The sequence below is a fragment of the Oncorhynchus mykiss genome, chromosome 6, assembly GCF_013265735.2.
Source record: "Oncorhynchus mykiss isolate Arlee chromosome 6, USDA_OmykA_1.1, whole genome shotgun sequence".
Taxonomy (NCBI): Eukaryota; Metazoa; Chordata; class Actinopteri; order Salmoniformes; family Salmonidae; genus Oncorhynchus; species Oncorhynchus mykiss.
The window spans coordinates 31,710,502-31,735,436 of record NC_048570.1 but is presented as its reverse complement, the minus strand read 5'-3'; the positions used below and the strand labels follow the sequence as shown (position 1 = coordinate 31,735,436).

The 24,935-nt window shown below is 43.1% G+C and overlaps 2 protein-coding genes across 4 annotated transcripts; both read right to left on the bottom strand.

The window, feature by feature from the left end:
- Positions 1-1,474: 1,474 nt before the first annotated feature.
- Positions 1,475-11,664, bottom strand: LOC110525755 (mitochondrial sodium/calcium exchanger protein). 2 transcript variants are annotated; one of them, XM_036979893.1, is made up of 15 exons: positions 11,092-11,663; positions 10,376-10,528; positions 9,808-9,860; positions 9,245-9,302; positions 8,814-8,919; positions 8,430-8,597; positions 8,125-8,241; positions 7,700-7,765; positions 7,470-7,600; positions 7,125-7,266; positions 6,908-7,029; positions 6,661-6,814; positions 6,457-6,537; positions 5,545-5,609; positions 1,475-2,653 (listed from the first exon to the last, which is right to left on the bottom strand). In XM_036979893.1, exons 1-15 carry the CDS (start codon positions 11,284-11,286, stop codon positions 2,465-2,467), a joined length of 1,800 nt encoding a protein of 599 aa, XP_036835788.1. In that variant the 5' UTR covers positions 11,287-11,663; the 3' UTR covers positions 1,475-2,464. The 2 variants fall into 2 exon arrangements, with proteins under 2 accessions (XP_036835788.1, XP_036835787.1); XM_036979892.1 differs by having other exon boundaries at positions 7,470-7,765; positions 11,092-11,664.
- A 2,420-nt stretch (positions 11,665-14,084) lies between these two features.
- On the bottom strand, positions 14,085-17,686 carry LOC110525754 (acyl-CoA dehydrogenase family member 11). 2 transcript variants are annotated; one of them, XM_036979887.1, is made up of 7 exons: positions 17,325-17,686; positions 16,723-16,899; positions 15,955-16,627; positions 15,772-15,819; positions 15,492-15,591; positions 15,049-15,216; positions 14,085-14,901 (listed from the first exon to the last, which is right to left on the bottom strand). In XM_036979887.1, exons 3-7 carry the CDS (start codon positions 16,039-16,041, stop codon positions 14,831-14,833), a joined length of 474 nt encoding a protein of 157 aa, XP_036835782.1. In that variant the 5' UTR covers positions 16,042-16,627; positions 16,723-16,899; positions 17,325-17,686; the 3' UTR covers positions 14,085-14,830. The 2 variants fall into 2 exon arrangements, with proteins under 2 accessions (XP_036835782.1, XP_036835783.1); XM_036979888.1 differs by having other exon boundaries at positions 15,955-16,054.
- Between the last annotated feature and the right edge of the window lie 7,249 nt (positions 17,687-24,935).

Here is a 24,935-nt window from a genome sequence, read left to right as displayed (position 1 = left end):
TATAACATTGTTTGATGCAACTGCATAAAGTAGCTTGTTTAGGGCCATCTTCAAATGATTTAAATAGCTGTGCCTTGCTGTTTCACGATTGGTTCCCCTTCTCAGAAGTTGGAACTATATACAGTGGGGCAAAAAAGTATTTAGTCAGCCACTAATTGTGAAAGTTCTCCCACTTAAAAAGATGAGAGAGGCCTGTAATTTTCATCATAGGTACACTTCAACTATGACACTGTTGCTGGTATTTTGGACCATTCCTCCATGCAGATCTCCTCTAGATCAGTGATGTTTTGGGGCTGTTGCTGGGCAACACGGACTTTCAACTCCCTCTAAAGATTTTCTATGGGGTTGAGATCTGGAGACTGGCTAGGCCACTCCAGGACCTTGAAATGCTTCTTACGAAGCCACCCCTTCGTTGCCAGGGTGGTGTGTTTGGGATCATTGTCATGCTGAAAGACCCAGCCACGTTTCATCTTCAATGCCCTTGCTGATGGAAGGTTTTCACTCAAATCTTACGATACATGGCCCCATTCATTCTTTCCGTTACACGAATCAGTCGTCCTGGTCCCTTTGCAGAAAAACAGCCCCAAAGCATGATGTTTCCACCCCATGCTTAGGTATGGTGTTCTTTGGATGCAACTCAGCATTCTTTGTCCTCCAAACACGACAGGTTGAGTTTTTACCAAAAAGTTATATTTTGGTTTCATCTGACCATATGACATTCTCCCAATCTTCTTCTGGATCATCCAAATACTCTCTAGCAAACTTTAGACGGGCCTGGACATGTACTTGCTTAAGCAGGGGGACACGTCTGGCACTGCAGGATTTGAGTCTCTGGCGGCGTAGTGTGTTACTGATGGTAGGCTTTGTTACTTTGGTCCCAGCTCTCTGCAGGTCATTCACTAGGTCCCTCCGTGTGGTTCTGGGATTTTTGCTCACCGGTCTTGTGATCAATTTGACCCCACGGGGTGAGATCTTGCATGGAGCCCCAGATCGAGGGAGATTATCAGTGGTCTTATATGTCTTCCATTTCCTAATAATTGCTCCCACAGTTGATTTCTTCAAACCAAGCTGCTTACCTATTGCAGATTCAGTCTTCCCAGCCTGGTGCAGGTCTACAATTTTGTTTCTGGTGTCCCTTGACAGCTGGTCTTGGCGATAGTGGAGTTTGGAGTGTGACTGTTTGAGTTTGTGGACAGGTGTCTTTTATACTGATAACAAGTTCAAACAGGTGCCATTAATACAGGTAACGAGTGGAAGACAGAGGAGCCTCTTAAAGAAGAAGTTACAGGTCTGTGAGAGCCAGAAATCTTGCTTGTTTGTAGGTGACCAAATACTTATTGCCCACCATAATTTGCAAAAAAATCATAAAAAATTCTACAATGTGATTTTCTGGATTTTTTTTTCTTATTTTGTGTCATAGTTGAAGTGTACCTATGATGAAAATTACAGGCCTCTCTCATCTTTTTAAGTGGGAGAACTTGCACAATTGGTGGCTGACTAAATATTTTTTTGCCCCACTGTAGTTGTTTCTAAGCCATATTATTTAAAATTCAGTAGGAAATCAAAATGATCGATAATGTGTTGCAAATAGCATTTTATTATTTTTTTAAAAGAAGAAAAAAAAAAGTATATTTTCCCAATTGGTAGTTTAGTCTTGTCTCATCGCTGTAACTCCCGTCCGGACTCAGGAGAGGCGAAGGTCGAGAACAGTACGTCCTCTGAAACACGACCAAACTGCACTGTTTCTTGACATAATGCCCACTTAACCCGGAAGCCAGCCACACCAATGTGTCAGAGGAAACACTGTACACCTGGGGACCTTCTCCGTGTGCACTGCGCCCGTCCTGCCACAGGTGCGCGGTGGGACAAGGACATCCCTGCCAATTGTGCGCCGCCCCATGGGTCTCTCGGGTTGTGGCCGACTGCGAAAGAAACTGGGCTCGAACCCAGAATCTCTAGTGGCACAGGTAGCACTGCGATGCACCACTGTGTCACTCGGGAGGCCCACAAAAGAGCACATTTTATACAATTGACTCACAACCAGTCCAGACAGCAGTTTCTCACTACGAGACACTACATTCACATTGATTTAAAGGAGAAAATTCCCTTAAAGTGCTACTGCATCTTTTTTTCATTTTTTTACTCCTTGTCAGTACATGGGTTACTTTAAAACTGTGTCACTGTTATTTCTGTATATGTGTGTAATTGTTTTTTGTGGACCCCGGTAAGAGAAGCTGGTCCTTATGTAACAGCTAATGGCGATCTAAATATAAAAAAATATAGTCCGTGTAAACAGACAAAAGTTAAATCACAGTCTGATTGGTTCCAACTCCGTTAAGGCACAGTGTGATTGGCTGTGACTCCATCTCTCCCAGGAAGAGGAAAGTCTCTCAGGTCTCGAACCCGTCTGGTCAGTATTCACAGGTGGCTCTATCAGACTGGTCCAAACCATCTCGTACAGGCTTCAGATGTGGATAAAGCCGAACTCTGTGAGCAGCGCAACCAGGAGGAAGACTGCATAGAAGAGCAGGAGGAAGATTCCATAGGCCGGGCCCAGGTGGAAACAACACAGAGGAACTAGGATGAAGGAGAAGACCAGAGAGAGACCCAGAGAACCTGCTAGAACCCAGGTCAACAAACCCTCTGGTTCCAACTGGGTGGTGTAAAGGGGTGGGGGTTAGAGCGAGAGGGGGGGTGGAGAAAATAAATTAGAAACTAACCTTTGGCACATTTTAACACACAAATAAAATCAAGCTGTTGCAAGAGGGGAGTACCAGTCCAATTCAATTCTCTGGTCACTACCTCTACAAAATGCTTATTTCAGACAGTTACAAACAGCTTATATACAGTACCAGTCAAAAGTTTGGACACACCTACTCATTCAAGGGTTTTTCTTTATTTGTATTATCTACATCGTAGAATAATAGTGAATACATCAAAACTATGAAATAACACATGGAATTATGTAGTAACCAAAAAAAAGTGTAAAACAAATCAAAATATATTTTATATTTGAGATTCTTCAAAGTAGACACCCTTTGCCTTGATGACAGCTTTGCACACTTGGCATTCTCTCAACCAGCTGCATGAGGTAGTCACCTGAAATGCATTTCAATTAACAGGTGTGCCTTGTTAAAAGTTAGTGCAATTTCTTACTTTCCTTAAGGCACTTGAGCCAAACAGTTGTGTTGTGACAAGGTAGAGGTGGTATACAGAAGATAGCCCTGTTTGGTAACACATTATGGCAAGAAAAAAATCAAATAAGCAAAGAGAAACGACAGTCGATCATTACTTTAAGACCTGAAGGTCAGACAATCTGGAAAATTTGAGGACAGCCACAGGAAAGGAAGACCCAGAGTTACCTCTGCTGCAGAGGACAAGTTCATTAGTTACCAGCCTCAGAAATCGCAGCCCAAATAAATGCTTCAGAGTTCAAGTAACAGACACATCTCAACATCAACTGTTCAGAGGAGACTGTAGACAGGTGGAAATCTGTAATTTGGTCTGATGAGTACATATTTTAGATTTTAGGTTCGAAAGACTGTGTCTTTGAGAGACGCAGTAGGTGAACGGATGATCTACGAATGTGTGGTTCCCACCGTGAAGCATGGAGGAGGTGTGAAGGTGTGGGGGTGCTTTGCCGGTGACACTGTCAGTGATTTATTTAGAATTCAAGGCACACTTAACCAGCATGGCTACCACAGCATTCTGCAGCGATACGCCATCCTATCTGGTTTGCGCTTCGTGGGACTATCATTTGTTTTTTAACAGGACAATGACCCAACACACCTACAGGCTGTGTTAGGGTATTTGACCAAGGAGAATGATGGAGTGCTGCATCAGATGACCTGGCCTCCACAATCACCCTACCTCAACCCAAATGAAATGGTTTGGGATGAGTTGGACCGAAGAGTGAATGAAAAGCAGCCAACAACTGCTCAGCATATGTGGAAAATCCTTCTAGACTGTTGGAAAAGCATTCCAGGTGAAGCTGGTTGAGAAAATTCCAAGAGTGTGTATAACTGTCATCAAGGCAAATGGTGGCTACTTTGAAGAATCTAAAATATATTTTGATTAGTTTAACACTTTTTTGGTTACAACATGATTCCATGTGTTATTTCATAGTTTTGATGTCTTCACTATTGTTCTACAATGTAGACAATATTAAAATGAAAGAAAACCCCTTAAATGGATAGGTGTGTCCAAACTTTTGACTGGTACTGTGTATATATACACTGAACAAGAATATAACAAAAATAAAAGCAATATGTAATGTTTGTCCAATGTTTCATGAGCTGAACTAAAAGATCCCAAAATGTTTTCATACGTACTAATTTTGCTCACATTTTTTTTGCACAAATGTGTTTACATCCCAGTTACTGAACATTTCTCCTTTGCCAAGATAATCCATCCACCTGACAGGTGTGGTATCATGAATCTGATTAAACAGCATGATCATTACACGGTGCACCTTGTGCTGGGGACAATAAAAGGCCACTAAAATGTCCAGTTTTGTCACAAACCACAATGCCACAGATATTTCAACTTTTGAGGGAGTGTGCAATCGGCATGCTGACTCCAGGAATGTCCACCAGAGCTGTTGCCAGAGACTTTAATGTTAATTTCTCTACCATAAGCCGCCCCTGACGTTGTTTTAGGGGATTTGGCCAACCGGCCTCAACCGCAGACCACGTGTATGGCGACGTGTGGGCGAGGGGTTTGCTGATGTATACATTGTGAACAGGGTGCTCGATGGTGGGGTTATGGTATGGGCAGACAACGAACATAATTGCATTTTATTGATGGTCATTTGAATGCACAGAGATACTGTGACGAGATCCTGAGGCCCATTGCCATGCCATTCATCCGCCGCCATCACCTCATGTTCACAGGATGTTCGTGGCACCTTAATTGGGGAATAGGCTCGTGGTAATGACTGGTGCGGAATCAGTGGAATGGTATCCATTTGCTCCCTTCTGGCCATTATTATGTGCCGTTCTCCCCTCAGCAGCCTCCACTGCTCATGTTTCAGCATGATAATGCACGGCTCCATGTCCCAAGGATCTGTACACAATTCCTGGAAGCTGAAAATGTCCCAGTTCTTCCATGGCCTGCATACTCATCAGACATGTCAGCCATTGAGCATGTTTGGGACGCTCTGGATCGACACGTACGACAGCGTGTTCCAGTTCCTACCAATATCCAGCAACTTCGCACAGCCATTGAAGAGGAGTGGGACAACATTCCACAATCAACAGCCTGATCAACTCTACACGAATAAGATGTGTCGTACTGCATGAGGCAAATGGTGATCACACCAGATACTGACAGTTTTTTTTAAAGGTATCTGTGACCAACAGATGCATATCTGTATTCCCAGTCATTTGAAATCCATAGATTAGGGCCTAATGAATTTATTTCAATTTACTGATTTCCTTATATGAACTGTAAGAACTCAGTCAAATATTAGAAATTGTTGCATGTTGCGTTTATATTTTTGTTCATATATGAGGTGAATGGTACTGAAGCTAAGAGCAGACGTACCGTCACCACTGGCTCGTTGTTAAACATCTGTATCAGACAGCCAATGCCCACTCCAATCAGCATGTCTGAAAGGAACATGATCAAGGGCAGAAACATGATGCACAAATGACTGCATGGACCTACACGTAGCAGACACACACGCACTCGCTTTTAACTTGTACAAACACACATCCAGCAGACACACACGCACTCGCTTTTAACTTGTACAAACACACATCCAGCAGAGACACACACACTCGCTTTTAACTTGTACAAACACACATCCAGCAGACACACACACACTCGCTTTTAACTTGTACAAACACACATCCAGCAGACACACACACACTCGCTTTTAACTTGTACAAACACACATCCAGCAGAGACACACGCACTCGCTTTTAACTTGTACAAACACACATCCAGCAGAGACACACACACTCGCTTTTAACTTGTACAAACACACATCCAGCAGACACACACACACTCGCTTTTAACTTGCACAAACACATCCAGCAGACACACACACACTCGCTTTTAACTTGTACAAACACACATCCAGCAGACACACACACACTCGCTTTTAACTTGCACAAACACACATCCAGCAGAGACACACACACTCGCTTTTAACTTGTACAAACACATCCAGCAGACACACACACACTCGCTTTTAACTTGTACAAACACACATCCAGCAGACACACACACACTCGCTTTTAACTTGTACAAACACACATCCAGCAGAGACACACACACTCGCTTTTAACTTGCACAAACACATCCAGCAGACACACACACACTCGCTTTTAACTTGTACAAACACACATCCAGCAGACACACACACACTCGCTTTTAACTTGCACAAACACACATCCAGCAGAGACACACGCACTCGCTTTTAACTTGCACAGCAGACACACAAAAGGATACTAAAGATGATTCCCCCAAAGCAGGCTGATAATGCCATCCGTGGGTAGCCCTGGCGAGCGATGGTGATGTCAGAAAAACAATCTAGGAACCGAAACAAACAGATTCAACACCACAATAAGTAAGCAGTCTGTTTGTCTTTTGTATATCTTTTGTATATTTAGTAGGTGAGGGCAGCGGTAACCGCAGTGTGTGTGTGTGTCTCACCCCCAATGCTATTTCCCCAGGCCAGCAGTGTGAGACCCAGTAAATTGTTGGAAAGACTAAGGACCACACCGAGCATGTGCAGGATACTGACCACCTCCGAGGCTGCAGCACTGATCCACATCGCACTCACCACAAAGCCCAACAGAGAGAACACCTATTGAAAAAACACACACATTATACAAACACCACAACACCTAGCAGAAACAAAAACAGCGACAGAGTGAACGAATGAGTCTGTGTGTCTTACTAAGTGGTATGCCGGTGGCTGGTCGTTAGAAGTGGTGAGGAAGACTATGGCGGAGAGGAAGAGGCCAAAGAGCAACGTCAACGCCCAGACAGGAAACTGACCCTCGATCAGATACAAACCGTCTATAGAGAGAGAGAACACCAGTCAGTTAACACACTTCCTCTGGAGAGGAATAGAGATGATGGTTCTTTGACCCCACACAGGCATGCAGACTCACACTCCCCGGAGCTGAAGGTGAGCACACAAACCAGCGGCGCAGTGATAAGGTGGAGGCAGTTTAATGGTCTTCTCCAGTTCCTGTCTTCTTTGTCAGGATCCACCACTGGAACAGTCAGCAGCAGCAGCAACTCCAGTGGCATCTATGGGGGGGAACTGCAGCTCAGCAACCACTCGCACTCAAACACACACTGATGCTCCTGTCAAGCTCTAGCTCTGTTTCCAACCCTTGTCCATTCCCCTTACCCTTAACCCTAATTCCTACAGATCTGCAAATGAAAAGTGCAAAGACACACATTCAGATCTGCAACCAGCAAATCGCACACATACATTCATGCACACACACCTTCACTATTTTCACAGTCCTCCAGCGCCAGGTCTTCCTCCTCCAGGTCCTGCTGTCCACCGGGTTTAGAGAATTCAGCAGGATGGAACTGGTCGACTCACAGTAGGGAAGCAGGGGACGGTACTCACTGTCTATACACGCACACACACACACACTCGACTGAATTGGTTCTCGTAGCACACCCCAGAGGTATAACTTAGTGGAATGTGCACAGTGACTGTGGTTGTTACCATAGCCCTCCTGGATGCTGCCATTAGATAAAATAGGAGCCTGGTCTGACTCAGATGTCTGGAGCTCTGCAGAGAGAATCAACTGTCAGACACACAGGGTGTAGGTGTGTGTGTGTGTGTGTTAGTTCTGCTATACTTGTGGGGACCTAAAAATCCCCCAAAGTCCCCACAAGGTTAGTAAAACAAGGAAAATTCTCCCTCTGGGGAACATTTCCCACGTCCCCATGAGTACAAAGGCTATTTTAAGCTTATGGGATAGGTTAGGGTTAGGGCTACAGGTTAGGGTTAGCATTTGTGTTAGGGCTACAGTTATGGTAAGGGTTAGGCTTAAGGGTTAGGGTTAGGGTAAATAGGACTTTGAATGGATAATACAGTTTAGGTCCCCACGTGGACATAAGAACATAATATGTGTGTGTGTGTGTCACCTGGTGCGTGTGTTGAGCTCTGGATGGAACTTCTAGTTGCTGAGTGTTTCTGATGATTATAGATGTAGGCACTCACAATGACTGTTACCACATACACCACATACAGCCCAAGGTACCCTGCAGAGAGAAACACAGACAAACACTTATTCCACCCCAACCATCAGCGTGACTAGTCCTCCTACCTTCTGAAGTACATGGAACACAGTGTCTTTGAATCAAGAAACGTCTGGTGTTGTTTAGCTCCCAGGGTAATGTTGAATGTGGTCTGTCTGTCTGTCTGTCTGTCTGTCTGTCTGTCTGTGTACCTAGTGTCTCTCCCAGTGATATAGTTCCTCTGTAGAGGATGATGAAGGTCCAGAAGACTGCAGCCATGTAGAAGATGACATCCCGCAGGAAGGGGCGGGACGCTACAGTGAAGGGTTTGACCAATGACACAGACCCGGCGACCACCGTGGTTACAAAGATACCCGCTCCTATGAACGAAGGGAGCGAGGGATTAAACTCTGTGTGTGTTTACGGAACAGTGCACCTACAGCCAGGCAGTGTGTGTGCATGTACCAAACAGTGCACCTATAGCCAGGCAGTGTGTGTGCATGTACCAAACAGTGCACCTATAGCCAGGCAGTGTGTGTGTGTGCATGTACCAAACAGTGCTCCTATAGCCAGGCAGTGTGTGTGTGTGCATGTACCAAACAGTGCTCCTACAGCCAGGCCAGCGGTGTGTGGACGGGAGAAGGCCACAGTGGCACTGAAGACATCTGGAGCTCCGTTTCCTAGCGCCAGGAACGTCACACCCTGACACATACATTTAGGGAAAACACTTCTGGTACTGGAGTAGAGTTTGTCCATGAGTATGTGTGTCTGTGTGTAACAATGGTGATTATTTAAGCACATTTGAAGCAAACTGCATGGAAATATGTTGTGTGTGTGTGTGTGTGTGTGTGTGTGTGTGTGTGTGTGTGTGTGTGTGTGTGTGTGTGTGTGTGTGTGTGTGTGTGTGTGTGTGTGTGTGTGTGTGTGTGTGGTGTGTGTGTGTGTGTGTGTGTGTGTGTGTGTGTGTGTGTGTGTGTGTGTAGAGAGAGAGAGAGAGAGAGAGAGAGAGAGGCCTGTAGAAGGATACAGCCACGTTGTGTGTGAGTCGAAGGCTGGAGGAGATGGCTGAGAGGTTGGGACAGAAGCTGCAGAGAGAATAAACACAAAGATACACCTTCAAACAAACAATAGCTAACATAGAACACACCCTGACAGAGTCCAAACACTGTCCAAATATTTCTGTGCCGTTTACTTTCAATCAAACACGGCTCTGTTCATTGGTTGATACCACTGCTTCTGCTTTCACTGTTCAAACACAAAGAGCAGCTGCTTTGTCTGTGATACATGTGATCAATCACATGACCTGATCACAAATGTTAGAGGTGAACAGAAACACTGCAACTCTTATCTCCCTGAGAGGAAAACAAAAGACACACACACACACCTTAACCATGACACACTTATCTCCAGTGGTCAAGGGACTACTGGATGTAATGCTGGAGATACTACTGTTGTAACTGCAGTCAGCGGAACACAATTACAAACCATACCTATCCCTTTACAGCCAGTGTACAGGTAGCGAGAGAGAGTGTTACAAAACTCATGTTCAGTAAAGATATGTTGGAAACAGAACATGTGAGAGAAACTTACAACTTTGACGCAGTCAGTCCGAGAACTATGAACAAGATTAACAACCAGATAATCTGTAGAGAGGTGGGGAAAGAGATTAGTTAGATTCGTTTTCTGACATGGCTGAAATGTCCGTGTTTATAAAATAACTTTCATATCGACAAGCAGGTATTGAGTCTCTTTCTCCCCCCAAAAATCACTGGTATATACGACTAGGTTTATGGGGTAAACAGTGTAAAGTGTGCAGTATTGAGCCTATGAGGTGAATACAGTATGGGCCTATGGGGAGTAAGTAACCCAGACTAACTCAGCTCTGTGAGAAGAAGTCCTGAATTAAACCCTGACTCATGAGTTTTACTGCATGGCTCAGTTTGAGGAAGCTCTACTCAGAACAAGGGGAAGTGGCAGCTTTTATTCGTGTTCACGATACTAGCCCCGATTGAGGTTGCTTCAGATTCCTTATTTGAATGCATGTAGGTAATTCTGATTAAGAACACTTGCTAATGACAAATTTGTGTATAAAGCCTGTAATAACGCATGTAATAATGGTCTGCACACGCGAGCAGACACACACACACAGTGTGCTTACGCAGAGTGTGATAGTGAGGGGTGTTAGGTTGGGTGGTAGTAGACAGAAGGCCATCTTGAGGTAGTTGATGAAGCTGTCTTCCATACTGCAGTCTGGAGTGGCCTTCACAAACGCACATCGATCAGCAGCACTCAGGTTCATCACAATGTCACACTGAAAGACACACACACAAATACTTAATTACTACATCACACTGGAAGAGAGGGGAAGCTTTCAAATAAATACATCGTCATCAATGATCTACTGCACTGAGCAGAACACACTTGTACGGAGAAGAAAATAAAAAGTATGAAATTAATGCACTCACTACTGTAAATCGCTCTGGGTAAGCGCGCCTGCTAAATGACTAAAATATCAAATGTTAACGTAAAATATAACAATATGGTTGATGTCATGTGTTATTTCATTGCAGTGCAGATGAAGGAAATGAGAGAAGGATTTAAAACACTCGAAAAATAATATCAAATTGAACTTAAATCAAAAAGGTTGCCCTCACATACAGCGGTCACGAGACCAGATACAACATGCGCATGCATGCCTACTTGAATAGTTGGCCAGTTGTGTAGCTATTGCTCAACACCACTTAAACGTGACAAATCAGATCAACAAGATTTTTTTCAGAAGAAAAAATAGCAATTTCAGGGTGCATCTGTCGGGAAAATTGAGTTACAAAGCTTGAGATTCAAGGTTGAAATCTAATTAGTTACCAGACTAACCTCGTCTGTGTTTCCCTGACGTAACATCACGGAGTGTGTGTCCACCATGGTCCCCATAGAGAGCAGGTCAGAACCTTCGGCGGATCGGTCTGGAGACGGAACTATCCCGGTCCCAGAATCACCGGAGCCCAAAACATGGCGACAGTGACACCACAACAGCAGCAACACGGATATAAATACAACCCGAGATGTCATATTTTACTCCGTCCAGGAAATACATCCATTCCGATTCCTTGCCACATCAGACTAGTGGGAGGTGGGTTTGGTGGTTTGGATTAGACCTGAGAATAGAATACTGGAGAATTGAAAGTGTTCCTTGTTGCTGTAAACTAAATGTTGCAGTGACAGATGGAAGGCACCCTGATCAGCAATAATTCATAACAGAGCTTGCTTGACCAACCCTTTGTGACAGCCAACTCTTTATGTTGTAAGCTACTCGCTACAAATAAGCGCGGAAAGCTCGTTTTTTTCTAGTTGTTGACATTATATCAGTTCTAGTTTTCAAAAACGTCCGTGAACAATATGTACCAAAACGTCTGACTCGCGGTCACTCCTCCAAGGGTACGTCATCAGTTAGACTAAACTCTGACGTCCAAATATAAACCCATCCCACTATTTTAATGAGGAGCCGTCCAGACAGACTCCTTCGGGTGTGTGTGACTGTGTGTGTGTGAATGGGCGGACTTGGTGATTTGGAGGCCCCAGGTAGAGGCCAGTGAGACAACCACCCATTTAAAGCAATCATGGCTACTGAATGAAGAGCTGTTCGGAGCCAGGTCTTTTCTTTGATGAACAAAGAAGAATGAAAATGCTAACTGAAATGATCGAACTTGTAAAGGTCTTTGCATTGAGTCCCCTGTGGATCAGTTGGTAGAGCATGGCACTTGTAATGTCAGGGTTGTGGGTTTAGTTCCCACAGGGGACCAGTATGGGAAAAAGTACAAAAAGGCACTCACTCACTACTGAAAATTGCCCTAGGTAAGTGCATCTGCTAAAGTGTAAAAATATATATATACAGTATATATATGTAATTTCGTCTTGAGGGCCACATTGGGATTTTAAAACTAAATGAAGAGCTACACAGATTTTTTAGTCAAAAGTAATTTGCCAGCCAGAAAAAGCTCAGTTGTTATAAAATATATAGCCTTGTCCTAGGTTCATTATAATTTCTAGCCTGCATCTTTTCTATCCGTTTTTACACTTTCAATTTAGGGATTCTGGGCCAATACAGGCCTTTATCTGACATTGTCTTTGCAATATCGACCAATACTAATATATTATTTCATTTTATGAACTTTTCAACCATTCTAGCACAGATACAAACTGCAACCAAGTTTCTATGTTCATAAGGCTAATAAGATATTTCAAATGACTTGAATATGGGAAAGGTGTAATTATTTTTTATTTGCATCAGAAAGGTATTGGAAAGTTTGGGAAAACATCAGGGAGATAATTGTGTGTAGAAAAAAGATCTGCATCGTTTTCTATTGCGGTTTTGTCATAGTTTTCCGGCATTAGGTAATAACTAATAGACCCAACTGTTCAAAAACTAGAGACAAATTAGATCGGTTTATCATCGGTGATGACTCACGAGTGGAGGAGGGCCTCAAGCAGAGGAGGAAGATAACAAAAATAATGAATTATTAAACAAAATTATGCCCAGTTCACAAGGCACCCTTCCTTGTGTTATGAGGCCCCAGGTAATTGCATTAGTTGCCTAATGGTACTGTAAGTCCGACACCGTGTGCGTGTGTTTGCATGTGTGCTCTCACTGTCTGATAACCCACTGACAGCTACAGGTCAAACAGAAATGAGTCTGGGTGGTGATTCATCTCTTCATCAGAAAGTCTTTATTCTTCAACAGGTCAGGACATAGCATGCACTTATACATAATGGCTAATTACAAGGTACAAATACATAAAGACACTCGTATGAAAAAAACATTCACATACCACATTCTGAAATTGGCACAAAGACCCTGGCTGCATGGCAGACTTCCTTATTGACTTTTCGTAGGCTCAGTGTCCAGGGGCAAAGTCTCAGTGTTGTAATATCCTATGGCCCCCTTTACTGACCACAAGTCCTGCTCACAGCACACACAGTCACAGATACACACAGATTACAAATATGAAGTAACTGTAATCAGCCAGGATTGTAATTAGATTAAAGTTACATTCTTAAACAGTTGATTACATTTGGGATCGAATGAATCGAATATAAAGAGGAAGAACTGATATATCTTTGTCAGCATTGCTGTCATTTAGCTCACCCTCAAGTCCTCTCACATGCTCTCTAAGATGCTATTGTTCTGCTGATAGCCCATTAAGTGTGGATGGCTTCTTTTGTATTCAAACTGGTTGAACAAAAAGGTAAGGCTTCCAAAACATTTACCCCTGGCCTTCTGGTATTCCACAGAGTTCCTGCTTGCTGCTTTGTAGCAGTACACTTTCACTCTCTTCTTTGTGTGCTCCATAGTGAAAGAAGAAGAATAAATGCTTTCTGATTGCACAATAAAAAACTAAATGCAACCAGGGGAAAAACACAGTCACATTATGTTAAAGGTTCCCAAAGCACACACATCCCTGGGTTGCTCGTATTTTCAGTTCGCTGCAACTAGCAACTGGAACAAGCTGCAACAAACACTCTAACTGAACAGTTTTATCTCAATCTCTTAATTGAAAGACTCAGTCATGGACACTTACTGACAGTTGTGGCTGCTTTGGTTGATGTATTGTTGTCTCTACCTTCTTGCCCTTTGTGCTGTTGTCTGTGCCCAATAACGTTTGTACCATGTTTTGTGCTGCTACTATGTTGTGTTGCTGCCATGTTGTGTTGCTACACTGTTATTGTCATGTTGCTACCATGCTGTGTTGTCATGTGTTGCTGCCTTGCTATGTTGTTGTCATAGGTCTCTCTTTATGTAGTGTTGTGTTTTCTCTTTTGTCGTGATGTGTGTTTTGTCCTATATTTTTTTATTTTTTTTATTTTTTAAATCCCAGTCCCCATAGGAGGCCTTTTGCCTTTTGGTAGGCCATCATTGTGAATAAGAATTTGTTCTTAACTGACTTGCCTAGTTAAATAAAGGTTAAATCAAAATAAAAAAACACTGTCTTAAAACAACCACTATTTTACTGTAGAAGAGGGTCTTTCTGTAGGTCTGAATTTGATTTATCAACAAATATTGAACAAAGGGCACTCACGTCAGGATTTCAATTCAAGGTGAGTCCATAGGACTTTAAATGTACTAATATTAATTACACGGCAAACTATCAGTAGCCTAAATATTAGAAATTAAAGTAATCCAATAGTAATCAGATTACGTTACTCTTTTTGAGTAAATTATTACTTTACAGATTCTTTTTCATGTAACTATAACAATCGGTAAAGGATTACATTTTTCAAGTAATCCGCCAAACACTGCACACACACAGTTACTACTAGAACTATTAGCCTACAAGAAGTAAGGACGAGGGACTAGTGAGGACAGGTAGTGGGGACTGATGTGTGTTTACATTTACATTTTAGTAATTTAGCAGGTGCTTTTATCCAGGGTGATTTACGGTTAGTGCATTAATCTTGAGATAGTTAGGTGGAACAAGCACATATCACTGTCCCAATAAGTACACTTTTCCTCAATGAAGTAGCTATCAGCAAAGTCAGAGCTAGAAGGTGGTGGTGGTGGTGGTGTTGGGGAGGGGGGTCAAGTGCAAGTGTTGGCTCAGGAAAGTGTTTGTTTTGTTTACCGGAGAGCAGCATAGATGTCAGAGTGAGAAGCTCCCTCCCATGAGGCATGGCCAATGAGCAGAGCACCTGAAACACACACAGCAGGAGTCACAATACATCCTCAGGGCAAGCTAACTGTGACAATGGTTAAGCCAGGTGATGGGCTATAAGTGCTACTCCTGTTATGCCAATGCTCAGAAATGATCATGAATTGCTCTGCTGTGTGTATAGTACCCATATAGATGCGTGCCAGGCTGTATGGCCAGTCTCGTGATGCCAGTCTCGTGATGCCAGCTCCAGGTAGCCAGGTGGTTTGAGAGCTGAGGCCTGCACAAACTTTCTCAGAACAAAGAAGGTGCGGTCTACTGATCTCACAGACAGGAAGGCTGCTGCCAGGAAGGTCTGGGGGGGGGCAGTTAGATGGAGAATGTCAGAATTTGTTTAGCAATTATATCAACAGAGGTTGTAATGGCATTTATAATTGTATTACTAGTAACAGTCTTTCCTGGCTACCATTCATTGTTGGTTCAAGGAAGACGATACTAGACAAAGGCTGCGGAAACTAACTTCATTATCCAAAATCTGATCTCAATGGTCAGTCAGTTAACAACTAAACTCAGTAAAAAATTATTTTAGATTGCTCTGAATGACTCTTTATCCCTTTAAGGGCCCCTAACCTGGATGTGTGTGACGTAGGCCTGCAGTACGAGGCCTGAGCTCCGAGAGATGCACATCCAAAGACAGAATATTAGTGGTCCCCTCCCAGATACTCAACACCTAGAGAGAGACAGAAGGTACTCTTACACTAAAATGAACTATTGCCACTCGGTTGTTGTTGAGTAACAAAGAGTGAGAGTAGGAAACCACTTCATCCATTAAGAGCAACATATTTACTCCATAACGTAAAACAGTAAGTCTGCCTTCAGACAGACAGATGTGTGTCATGTGATCACCTACCTGAGCATCTCTGAGAATTGCAGGTAGTCCTGTGTCCTCGATGTAGCCCTGCCCCACACACAGACACACCCAATATCACAACCAAATCAATCGTATCACCTAATCCTACATGAGCAGTAATAATCGGTTCCATGAAAGTAAATTCAGACAGACAGACAAAAAGATAGACAGACACACACACACCTGTATAACCTTGGCAGCTCCATCAGTCATAGCCAGAGGACAGGCGTAGAGACCAGAGGAGGGAGAGTACAGGTACAGCTTACACATCTGGTATACACGACTGGAACAACATCATCATTAGTATATGAATATGTAACTCTCTATGCATGGAATTTTCATAATGCCATGTCACAAAATTCCAATGAGTAGCTTCTGAGATTACTGTTACTGTTTTTATATTCTCTGTGTTGGTGACCGTCAAGTGAGGGCAGCATTTCTTAATCCTTGTCCTGAGGACCCAAAAGGGTACAGATGTTTGTTTTTGTCCTAACATTGCACACCTGATTCCATAAAGGTTTGATGAGGAGTTGATAAGTGGAATCAGGTGTGTAGTGCGAGGACAAAAACCTAAATGTTCACACCTTGGGGTCCACAGGACAGGTTTGGGAAAATATGGGTTAATAGGTGAGGTTTTAGGGTGTGTAAGGGTCAGGTATCTCCCAACACCACTCCACGTATGTCCTCTCGTTTCTGATGGCGACCAGCCCCTCCTGTGCTGATAGGTCCTTCATGTGTAGCCAGGCGGGGGAGGTGACGATGCGTTCGACATGGCAACCCCAGGGATCATTGGTCCCCAACTGACCTCACTCCCGACCCAACCCAAGCACCAACTGCTCCCCAAACACACACAGGTCTGAACACACCACCATCACATTAGTGACTAACAGATAAAAGCATCATCATAATGTTTTATCCATTCTGAGACATTAGTATGGGATACACACACACCTCACTGGGCAGGTGTCTCCTCAGGTATCCCTGTAGCAGAGCGTCCTCGAGGAAGGGATTCAGGTCTCTCCTGGAAGAACCCTCCTATCCAGGCCCGGGAGAACTCTGGCTGCCCCTCTGCTCCGTGACATCTTGGGGTGACCAAGCTAGGCCCCGCTGAACCAGCTTGCAGAACTGCTGCGAAACATTGTAATACACAGCCGGTAAAAAGCGTCTGGTGACCTGTCGGTGCAGCAGTGGGCTCGAAGCCATGGTCCAGGAGCTCAGACGTCACTGGCCTAAATATGACAAGTAAACTGATAATTTTTCAAAACCAGCAGCTGCATTTCTTTAGTTTAAATTTAAAGGCCTACTCCTTGATTTGAAAAATAACAAAACGGCAGCCCTTGCACTTGGTTTGCTATAAAGCTAGGTAGAGAAACGACACTCAAGTTTAAGGATCGACATTTATAAGAATCAATGAATATACACATGATTATTTAAAAGATAAAAAACGGCTGTAAGTATCACAGTGGGCCGTTAATAAGAAATCTTATGGATGTGCAGTAGTAGGAGGTGTCTTAATCAACAATAACTTCTAGAATGTTGTTTTGTTTACTCACCTAGTTCCGACTTCCAAATCCCCATACTTCGTCTTCAAAATAAAAGTCAGGAGTAAACACTGGTGTTAACATAAAAATCTAGATCGACCTTCAAAGTAAACGACTGGAACATCAGACTAGACACCAGCTTTGTCCTGACTACTTTTGGTCATAAAATACACATAGCTTATGAAATAAAATAACAGTGACGGTCTACCCTAGTAAAGAGCTAGATCTCTCAGATGAAAATCAACATGTGGCACAGGATACCTATGACTTCTAGACTTTGTAGCTTGATGAATAACCATGCAGGTGGTGCACAGGGCCGGTTTAATGCAGGGGCTTACCGGGGCTGAAGCCCCTGGGTGACCCAAGAGGCAGCAAAAAAAAAACATATGCAGTACCAGTCAAAAGCAGTGGTGGAAAAAGTACTCAATTGTCATACTTGAGTAAAAGTAAAGATATCTTAATAGAAAATGACTCAAGTAAAAGTAAAAGTCACCCAGTAAAATACTACTTGAGTAAAAGTCTAAACGTATTTGGTTTTAAATATACTTAAGTATCTAAAGTTAATATAATTGCTAAAATGTACTTAAGTTGAAAAGTAAAAGTACAGGTATAAACCATTTAAAATTCCTTATATTAAGCAAACCAGACAGCACAATTTTATTTTTCAATTTATTGGCAGATAGCCAGGGGCACACTCCAACACGGAGACATCATTTACAAACTAAGCATTTGTGAGTCCGCCAGATCAGGGATGTTCTCTTGATAAGTGTGTGAATTGGACCATTTTCCTGTCAAAATGTAACGAAAATGAAAAAAGTATGGAGTAAAAATGATATTTTTTTCTTTAAGAATGTAGTGAAGTAAAAGTAAAAGTAATCAAAAATATAATTAGGAAAGGAAATTACAGATACCACAAAAAGCAACTTAAGGAGTACTTTAAAGTATTTTTTCTTAAGTACTTTACACCACTGATCAAAAGTTTGGACACCTAATAATTCAAGGATTTTTCTTTATTTTTACTGTTTTCTACATTGTAGAATAATAGTGAATACATCAAAAATATGAAATAACACATATGGAATCATGTAGTAACCAAAGTGTTAAAAAAAAACGGAATATTTTTTTCTATTTGTGATTCTTCAAAGTAGCCACCCTTTACCTTGATGACAGCTTTGCAACACTCTTCATGAGGTAGTCATCTGGAATGCATTTCAATTAACGTTAATTAATGTTAAATTAATGTTAATTAATGTTAAAAGTTCATTTGTGGAATTTCTTAACTTCAGTTGTGTTGTGACAAGATAGGGGCATTATACTGAATATAGCCCTATTTGGTAAAATACCAAGTCCATATTATGGCAAGAACAGCTCAAATAAGCAAAGAGAAACAACAGTCCATCACCTTCAGCCGTTTCCAGCTACAATAGACATTTACAACACTAACAATGTCTACACTGTATTTCTGATCAATTTGTTATTATAAATGGACAAAAAAAGTGTTTTTCTTTCAAAAACAAGGACATTTAAGTGACCCCAAACTTCTGAACAGTAATATATATATATATAAAAACAATTACAATAAAGTGTATAATAAATAAATGTGACTGGTCAATTGTGAGTCAAGGTATTTCCGAAACGTAGCAATGTTTATTAAGACATGGACTTCATGTTTTAAAAAACATTTATTTTACCTTTATTTAACCAGGTAGGCCAGTTGACATTTACATTTACAATGTTAACAAATTGTAATGTTAACAAGGCATCCAAAAGTAGTTCAAATTAACATTTTCATTTTATTAGCTAAGCAAAACTTGTTTAAACAGCAAAAGCAGAAATAAGCCTTGTTTGCATAGCGATGGTGAAAATAACGTAATTTAGGCTGTAATGATCTCAAATTCTAATCATTTGGTCATCACACCGTTGATATAGCAACGGATGCCAGTAGTTTGAATCCCATGACGACGTAGAAGGGCACACTATTTGGCTGGGGGACATTATTTGGCATGACAGGCCCAGGAGGCAAAATATATATATATATGTATAATTTATCCAAACCACAGGAGCCCGCTCTCAATGTTCAATAGTTTATAAAAAATAACTGGATTAAGTTATCACAAGCACATACATCTGCCAAAATTAAATCAACACCAACATTAACTGTCTTAAAAGGGTGTTGCACCACTACGAGTTGCAAGCACAGCATCAATGCACCTTATATTTTATATTATATATATATATATATATTTTACAAGTATACCTAAACATGCCAAGAAAATGCACCCCACACCATAACATACAGTGCATTCGGAAAGTATTCAGACCCCTTGACTTTCCACACATTTTGTTACGTTACAGCCTGATTCTAAAATGGATTATCAAAAAAGTATCAAATCTACACACAATACCCCATAATGACAATTTTTATATTTAAGTAAATTCAGACCCTTTGCTATAAGATTCAAAATTGACCTCAGGTGCATCTTGTTTCCATTCATCATCCTTGAGATGTTTCTACAACTTGATTGGATTCCACCTGTGGTAAATTCAATTGAAAGGACATGATTTGGAAAGGCACACACCTGTGTACATCATATAAAGTTCCCACAGCTGACAATGCATAAACCAAGCCATGAAGTCGAAGGAATTCTCTGTAGAGCCCCAAAACAGGATTGTGACGAGGCACAGCATTGAAGGTCCCCAAGAACACAGTGAACTCCATCATTCTTAAATGGAAGAAGTGTGTAACCACCAAGACTCTTCCTAGAGCTGGCCATCTGGCCAAACTGAGCAATCGGGGGAGAAGGGCCTTGGTCAGGTAGGTGATAAAGAACCCGATAGTCACTCTGACAGAGCTCCTCTGTGGAGATGGGATAACCTTCCAGAGGGACAACCATCTCTGGAACACTCCACCAATCAGATCTTTATGGTAGAGTCTAGACGGAAGCTACTTCTCAGTAAAAGGCACATAACAGGCCGCTTGGAATTGCCATACTCTGGTCTGATGAAACCAAGATTGAACTCGTTGGCCTGAATGCCAACCTTCACATCTGGAGGAAACTTTGCAGTGAAGCATGGTGGTGGTAGCAGCATGCTGTGGGGATGATTTTCAGCAGCAGGGACTAGTCAGGATCAAGGGAAAGATGAACAGAGCAAAGTACAGAGATCCTTCATGAAAACCTACTCCAGTGCGCTCAGGATAGCTGTGCAGCAACGCTCCCCATCCAACCTGACAGAGCTTGAGAGGATCTGCAAAGAATGATTGGAGAAACTCCCCAAAAACAGGTGTGCCAAGCTTGTAGCATCATACCAAAAAAAACCTTGATGTTGTAATTGCCGCCAAAGGTCCTTCAAAGTACTGCGTAAAGGGTCTGAATAGTTACAGTGCCTTGCAAAAGTATTCGGCCCCCTTGAACTTTGCGACCTTTGCCACATTTCAGGCTTCAAACATAAAGATATAAAACTGTATTTTTTTGTGAAGAATCAACAACAAGTGGGACACAATCATGAAGTGGAACGACATTTATTGGATATTTCAAACTTTTTTAACAAATCAAAAACTGAAAAATTGGGCGTGCAAAATTATTCAGCCCCCTTAAGTTAATACTTTGTAGCGCCACCTTTTGCTGCGATTACAGCTGTAAGTCGCTTGGGGTATGTCTCTATCAGTTTTGCACATCGAGAGACTGACATTTTTTCCCATTCCTCCTTGCAAAACAGCTCGAGCTCAGTGAGGTTGGATGGAGAGCATTTGTGAACAGCAGTTTTCAGTTCTTTCCACAGATTCTCGATTGGATTCAGGTCTGGACTTTGACTTGGCCATTCTAACACCTGGATATGTTTATTTTTGAACCATTCCATTGTAGATTTTGCTTTATGTTTTGGATCATTGTCTTGTTGGAAGACAAATCTCCGTCCCAGTCTCAGGTCTTTTGCAGACTCCATCAGGTTTTCTTCCAGAATGGTCCTGTATTTGGCTCCATCCATCTTCCCATCAATTTTAACCATCTTCCCTGTCCCTGCTGAAGAAAAGCAGGCCCAAACCATGATGCTGCCACCACCATGTTTGACAGTGGGGATGGTGTGTTCAGCTGTGTTGCTTTTACGCCAAACATAACGTTTTGCATTGTTGCCAAAAAGTTCAATTTTGGTTTCATCTGACCAGAGCACCTTCTTCCACGTGTTTGGTGTGTCTCCCAGGTGGCTTGTGGCAAACTTTAAACGACACTTTTTATGGATATCTTTAAGAAATGGCTTTCTTCTTGCCACTTTTCCATAAAGGCCAGATTTGTGCAATATACAACTGATTGTTGTCCTATGGGCAGAGTCTCCCACCTCATCCAGAGTGATCATGGGCCTCTTGGCTGCATCTCTGATCAGTCTTCTCCTTGTATGAGCTGAAAGTTTAGAGGGACGGCCAGGTCTTGGTAGATTTGCAGTGGTCTGATACTCCTTCCATTTCAATATTATCGCTTGCACAGTGCTCCTTGGGATGTTTAAAGCTTGGGAAATCTTTTTGTATCCAAATCCGGCTTTAAACTTCTTCACAACAGTATCTCGGACCTGCCTGGTGTGTTCCTTGTTCTTCATGATGCTCTCTGCGCTTTTAACGGACCTCTGAGACTATCACAGTGCAGGTGCATTTATACGGAGACTTGATTACACACAGGTGGATTGTATTTATCATCATTAGTCATTTAGGTCAATATTGGATCATTCAGAGATCCTCACTGAACTTCTGGAGAGTTTGCTGCACTGAAAGTAAAGGGGCTGAATAATTTTTCAGTTTTTGATTTGTTAAAAAAGTTTGAAATATCCAATAAATGTCGTTCCACTTCATGATTGTGTCCCACTTGTTGATTCTTCACAAAAAAATAGTTTTATATCTTTATGTTTGAAGCCTGAAATGTGGCAAAAGGTCGCAAAGTTCAAGGGGGCCGAATACTTTCGCAAGGCACTGTATATAAATGTGATATTTTACTTTATTTTTTTAATACATATACAAACATTTCTAAAATCCTTAAGTGTTATTATGGGGTAGTGTGTAGATTGATTAGGGGAATTAAAAAAAAAATCCATATTTAGAATAAGGCTGTAACGTAACAATGTGGAAAAAGTCTTAAGGGTCTGAATACCGTCCGAATAAACTGTATACTTTGTATCCCTTGTTTCCTTTAATTTGTCAGTAACCGGTATGCCTAGAGTCAGGAAGGCTGCCGTTTGGGCAGTATGCCTGCCAAATATAGCCTACAGCTTGTTGCATTGTGGCCAGGAAAAAGGCAGTTTGGAAAGCAAATGCCTACCGCTGAAAAAAATACTAATATGCTTGTAGAACCAATAGAAAAAAATCAAAAGCCCCAGGGCCTATGACTTCTTAATCCAGCGGTGCAGTTGTCTGGGAACCCAATTTGTTTCTCCATATAGACAGACAAAAAATGAGAGTACACACACCAGACAATAACATACACCATTTAATAAAACGTTTCCTTGACATGTTAAAAATACCCATTAGAAGAAACATGACCACTGAATAATATGAACAGAGAACTTTAGAGAACTATAAACTCAATCACCTTTGAGACCAAAATGAAAACATTGAACTATCATGTCACAATGGCAAGAAGAAACAATAGGGACATAGTTGTATTGAGGAGACGTAACAGATAATCGTACTGATAAAACCCAGTAAGTACTTCAGTCTCCAGGGCGTTGGGAGGACCAAACACCCTCAATAGTCTGGCTGGTAAACCCGATGGCTACACTGTCAGAACAGGATGCATGTTGACGTTTACTGTCATGAAACTTGCCCTTGAGGCATAACTGAAAGATTTCTGCTAGATGGGCCAGCTGCAAAGTCAAAATGATCTAGATTGTAAAAATTCATGAAAACAAATTTGCTTTTTGGCTTTAATTTAAGGTTAGGAGTAAAATCAGATTTTATGACTTGGTGGATGTGCCAGCTAGTGACCACTCTACAGAGCTGCCTCTAGAACAAGATTCATGGTCAAACACGCTGAGGAGGCTAGGGTGTGAGAGAGAGAGAGAGAGGAGGCTAGGGTGTGAGAGAGAGAGAGAGAGGAGGCTAGGGTGTGAGAGAGAGAGAGAGAGAGGCTAGGGTGTGAGAGAGAGAGAGAGAGAGAGAGAGAGGAGGCTAGGGTGTGAGAGAGAGAGAGAGAGAGGAGGCTAGGGTGTGAGAGAGAGAGAGAGAGAGAGACGAGGCTAGGGTGTGAGAGAGAGAGAGAGAGAGAGAGAGAGGAGGCTAGGGTGTGAGAGAGAGAGAGAGGAGGCTAGGGTGTGAGAGAGAGAGAGAGGAGGCTAGGGTGTGTGAGAGAGAGAGAGAGAGAGAGGAGGCTAGGGTGTGTGTGAGAGAGAGAGAGGAGGCTAGGGTGTGTGAGAGAGAGAGAGAGAGGAGGCTAGGGTGTGTGAGAGAGAGAGGAGGCTAGGGTGTGAGAGAGAGAGAGGAGGCTAGGGTGTGAGAGAGAGAGAGGAGGCTAGGGTGTGAGAGAGAGAGAGGAGGCTAGGGTGTGAGAGAGAGAGAGGAGGCTAGGGTGTGAGAGAGAGAGAGGAGGCTAGGGTGTGAGAGAGAGAGAGGAGGCTAGGGTGTGAGAGAGAGAGGAGGCTAGGGTGTGAGAGAGAGAGGAGGCTAGGGTGTGAGAGAGAGAGAGGAGGCTAGGGTGGGAGAGAGAGGGGAGGCTAGGGTGGGAGAGAGAGGGGAGGCTAGGGTGTGAGAGAGAGGGGAGGCTAGGGTGTGAGAGAGAGGGGAGGCTAGGGTGTGAGAGAGAGGGGAGGCTAGGGTGTGAGAGAGAGGGGAGGCTAGGGTGGGAGAGAGAGGGGAGGCTAGGGTGGGAGAGAGAGGGGAGGCTAGGGTGGGAGAGAGGGGAGGCTAGGGTGGGAGAGAGAGGGGAGGCTAGGGTGGGAGAGAGAGGGGAGGCTAGGGTGGGAGAGAGGGGAGGCTAGGAGAGAAGAGAGGCTAGGGTGGGAGAGAGGAGAGGCTAGAGGAGAGAGAGGCTAGAGGAGAGAGAGGCTAGAGGAGAGAGAGAGGCTAGAGGGGAGAGAGAGGCTAGAGGGGAGAGAGAGGCTAGAGGGGAGAGAGAGGCTAGAGGGGAGAGAGAGGCTAGAGGGGAGAGAGAGGCTAGAGGGGAGAGAGAGGCTAGAGGGGAGAGAGAGGCTAGAGGGGAGAGAGAGGCTAGAGGGGAGAGAGAGGCTAGAGGGGATTGAGAGAGGCTAGAGGGGATGGAGAGAGGCTAGAGGGGAGAGAGGCTAGAGGGGAGAGAGAGGCTAGAGGGGAGAGAGAGGCTAGAGGGGAGAGAGAGGCTAGAGGGGAGAGAGAGGCTAGAGGGGAGAGAGAGGCTAGAGGGGAGAGAGAGGCTAGAGGGGAGAGAGAGGCTAGAGGGGAGAGAGAGGCTAGAGGGGAGAGAGAGGCTAGAGGGGAGAGAGAGGCTAGAGGGGAGAGAGGCTAGAGGGGAGAGAGGCTAGAGGGGAGAGAGAGGCTGGGGAGAGGTGGTTGAAAGCAGCTAGGCAACACTGATTCGTTTTTTCAACACTGGGTTAAACATAACGCTTTAACACAGGGTAGAAAAGGCTTGACCATCTGATGGCAACTAACATCAAATCTGGCACTCAACG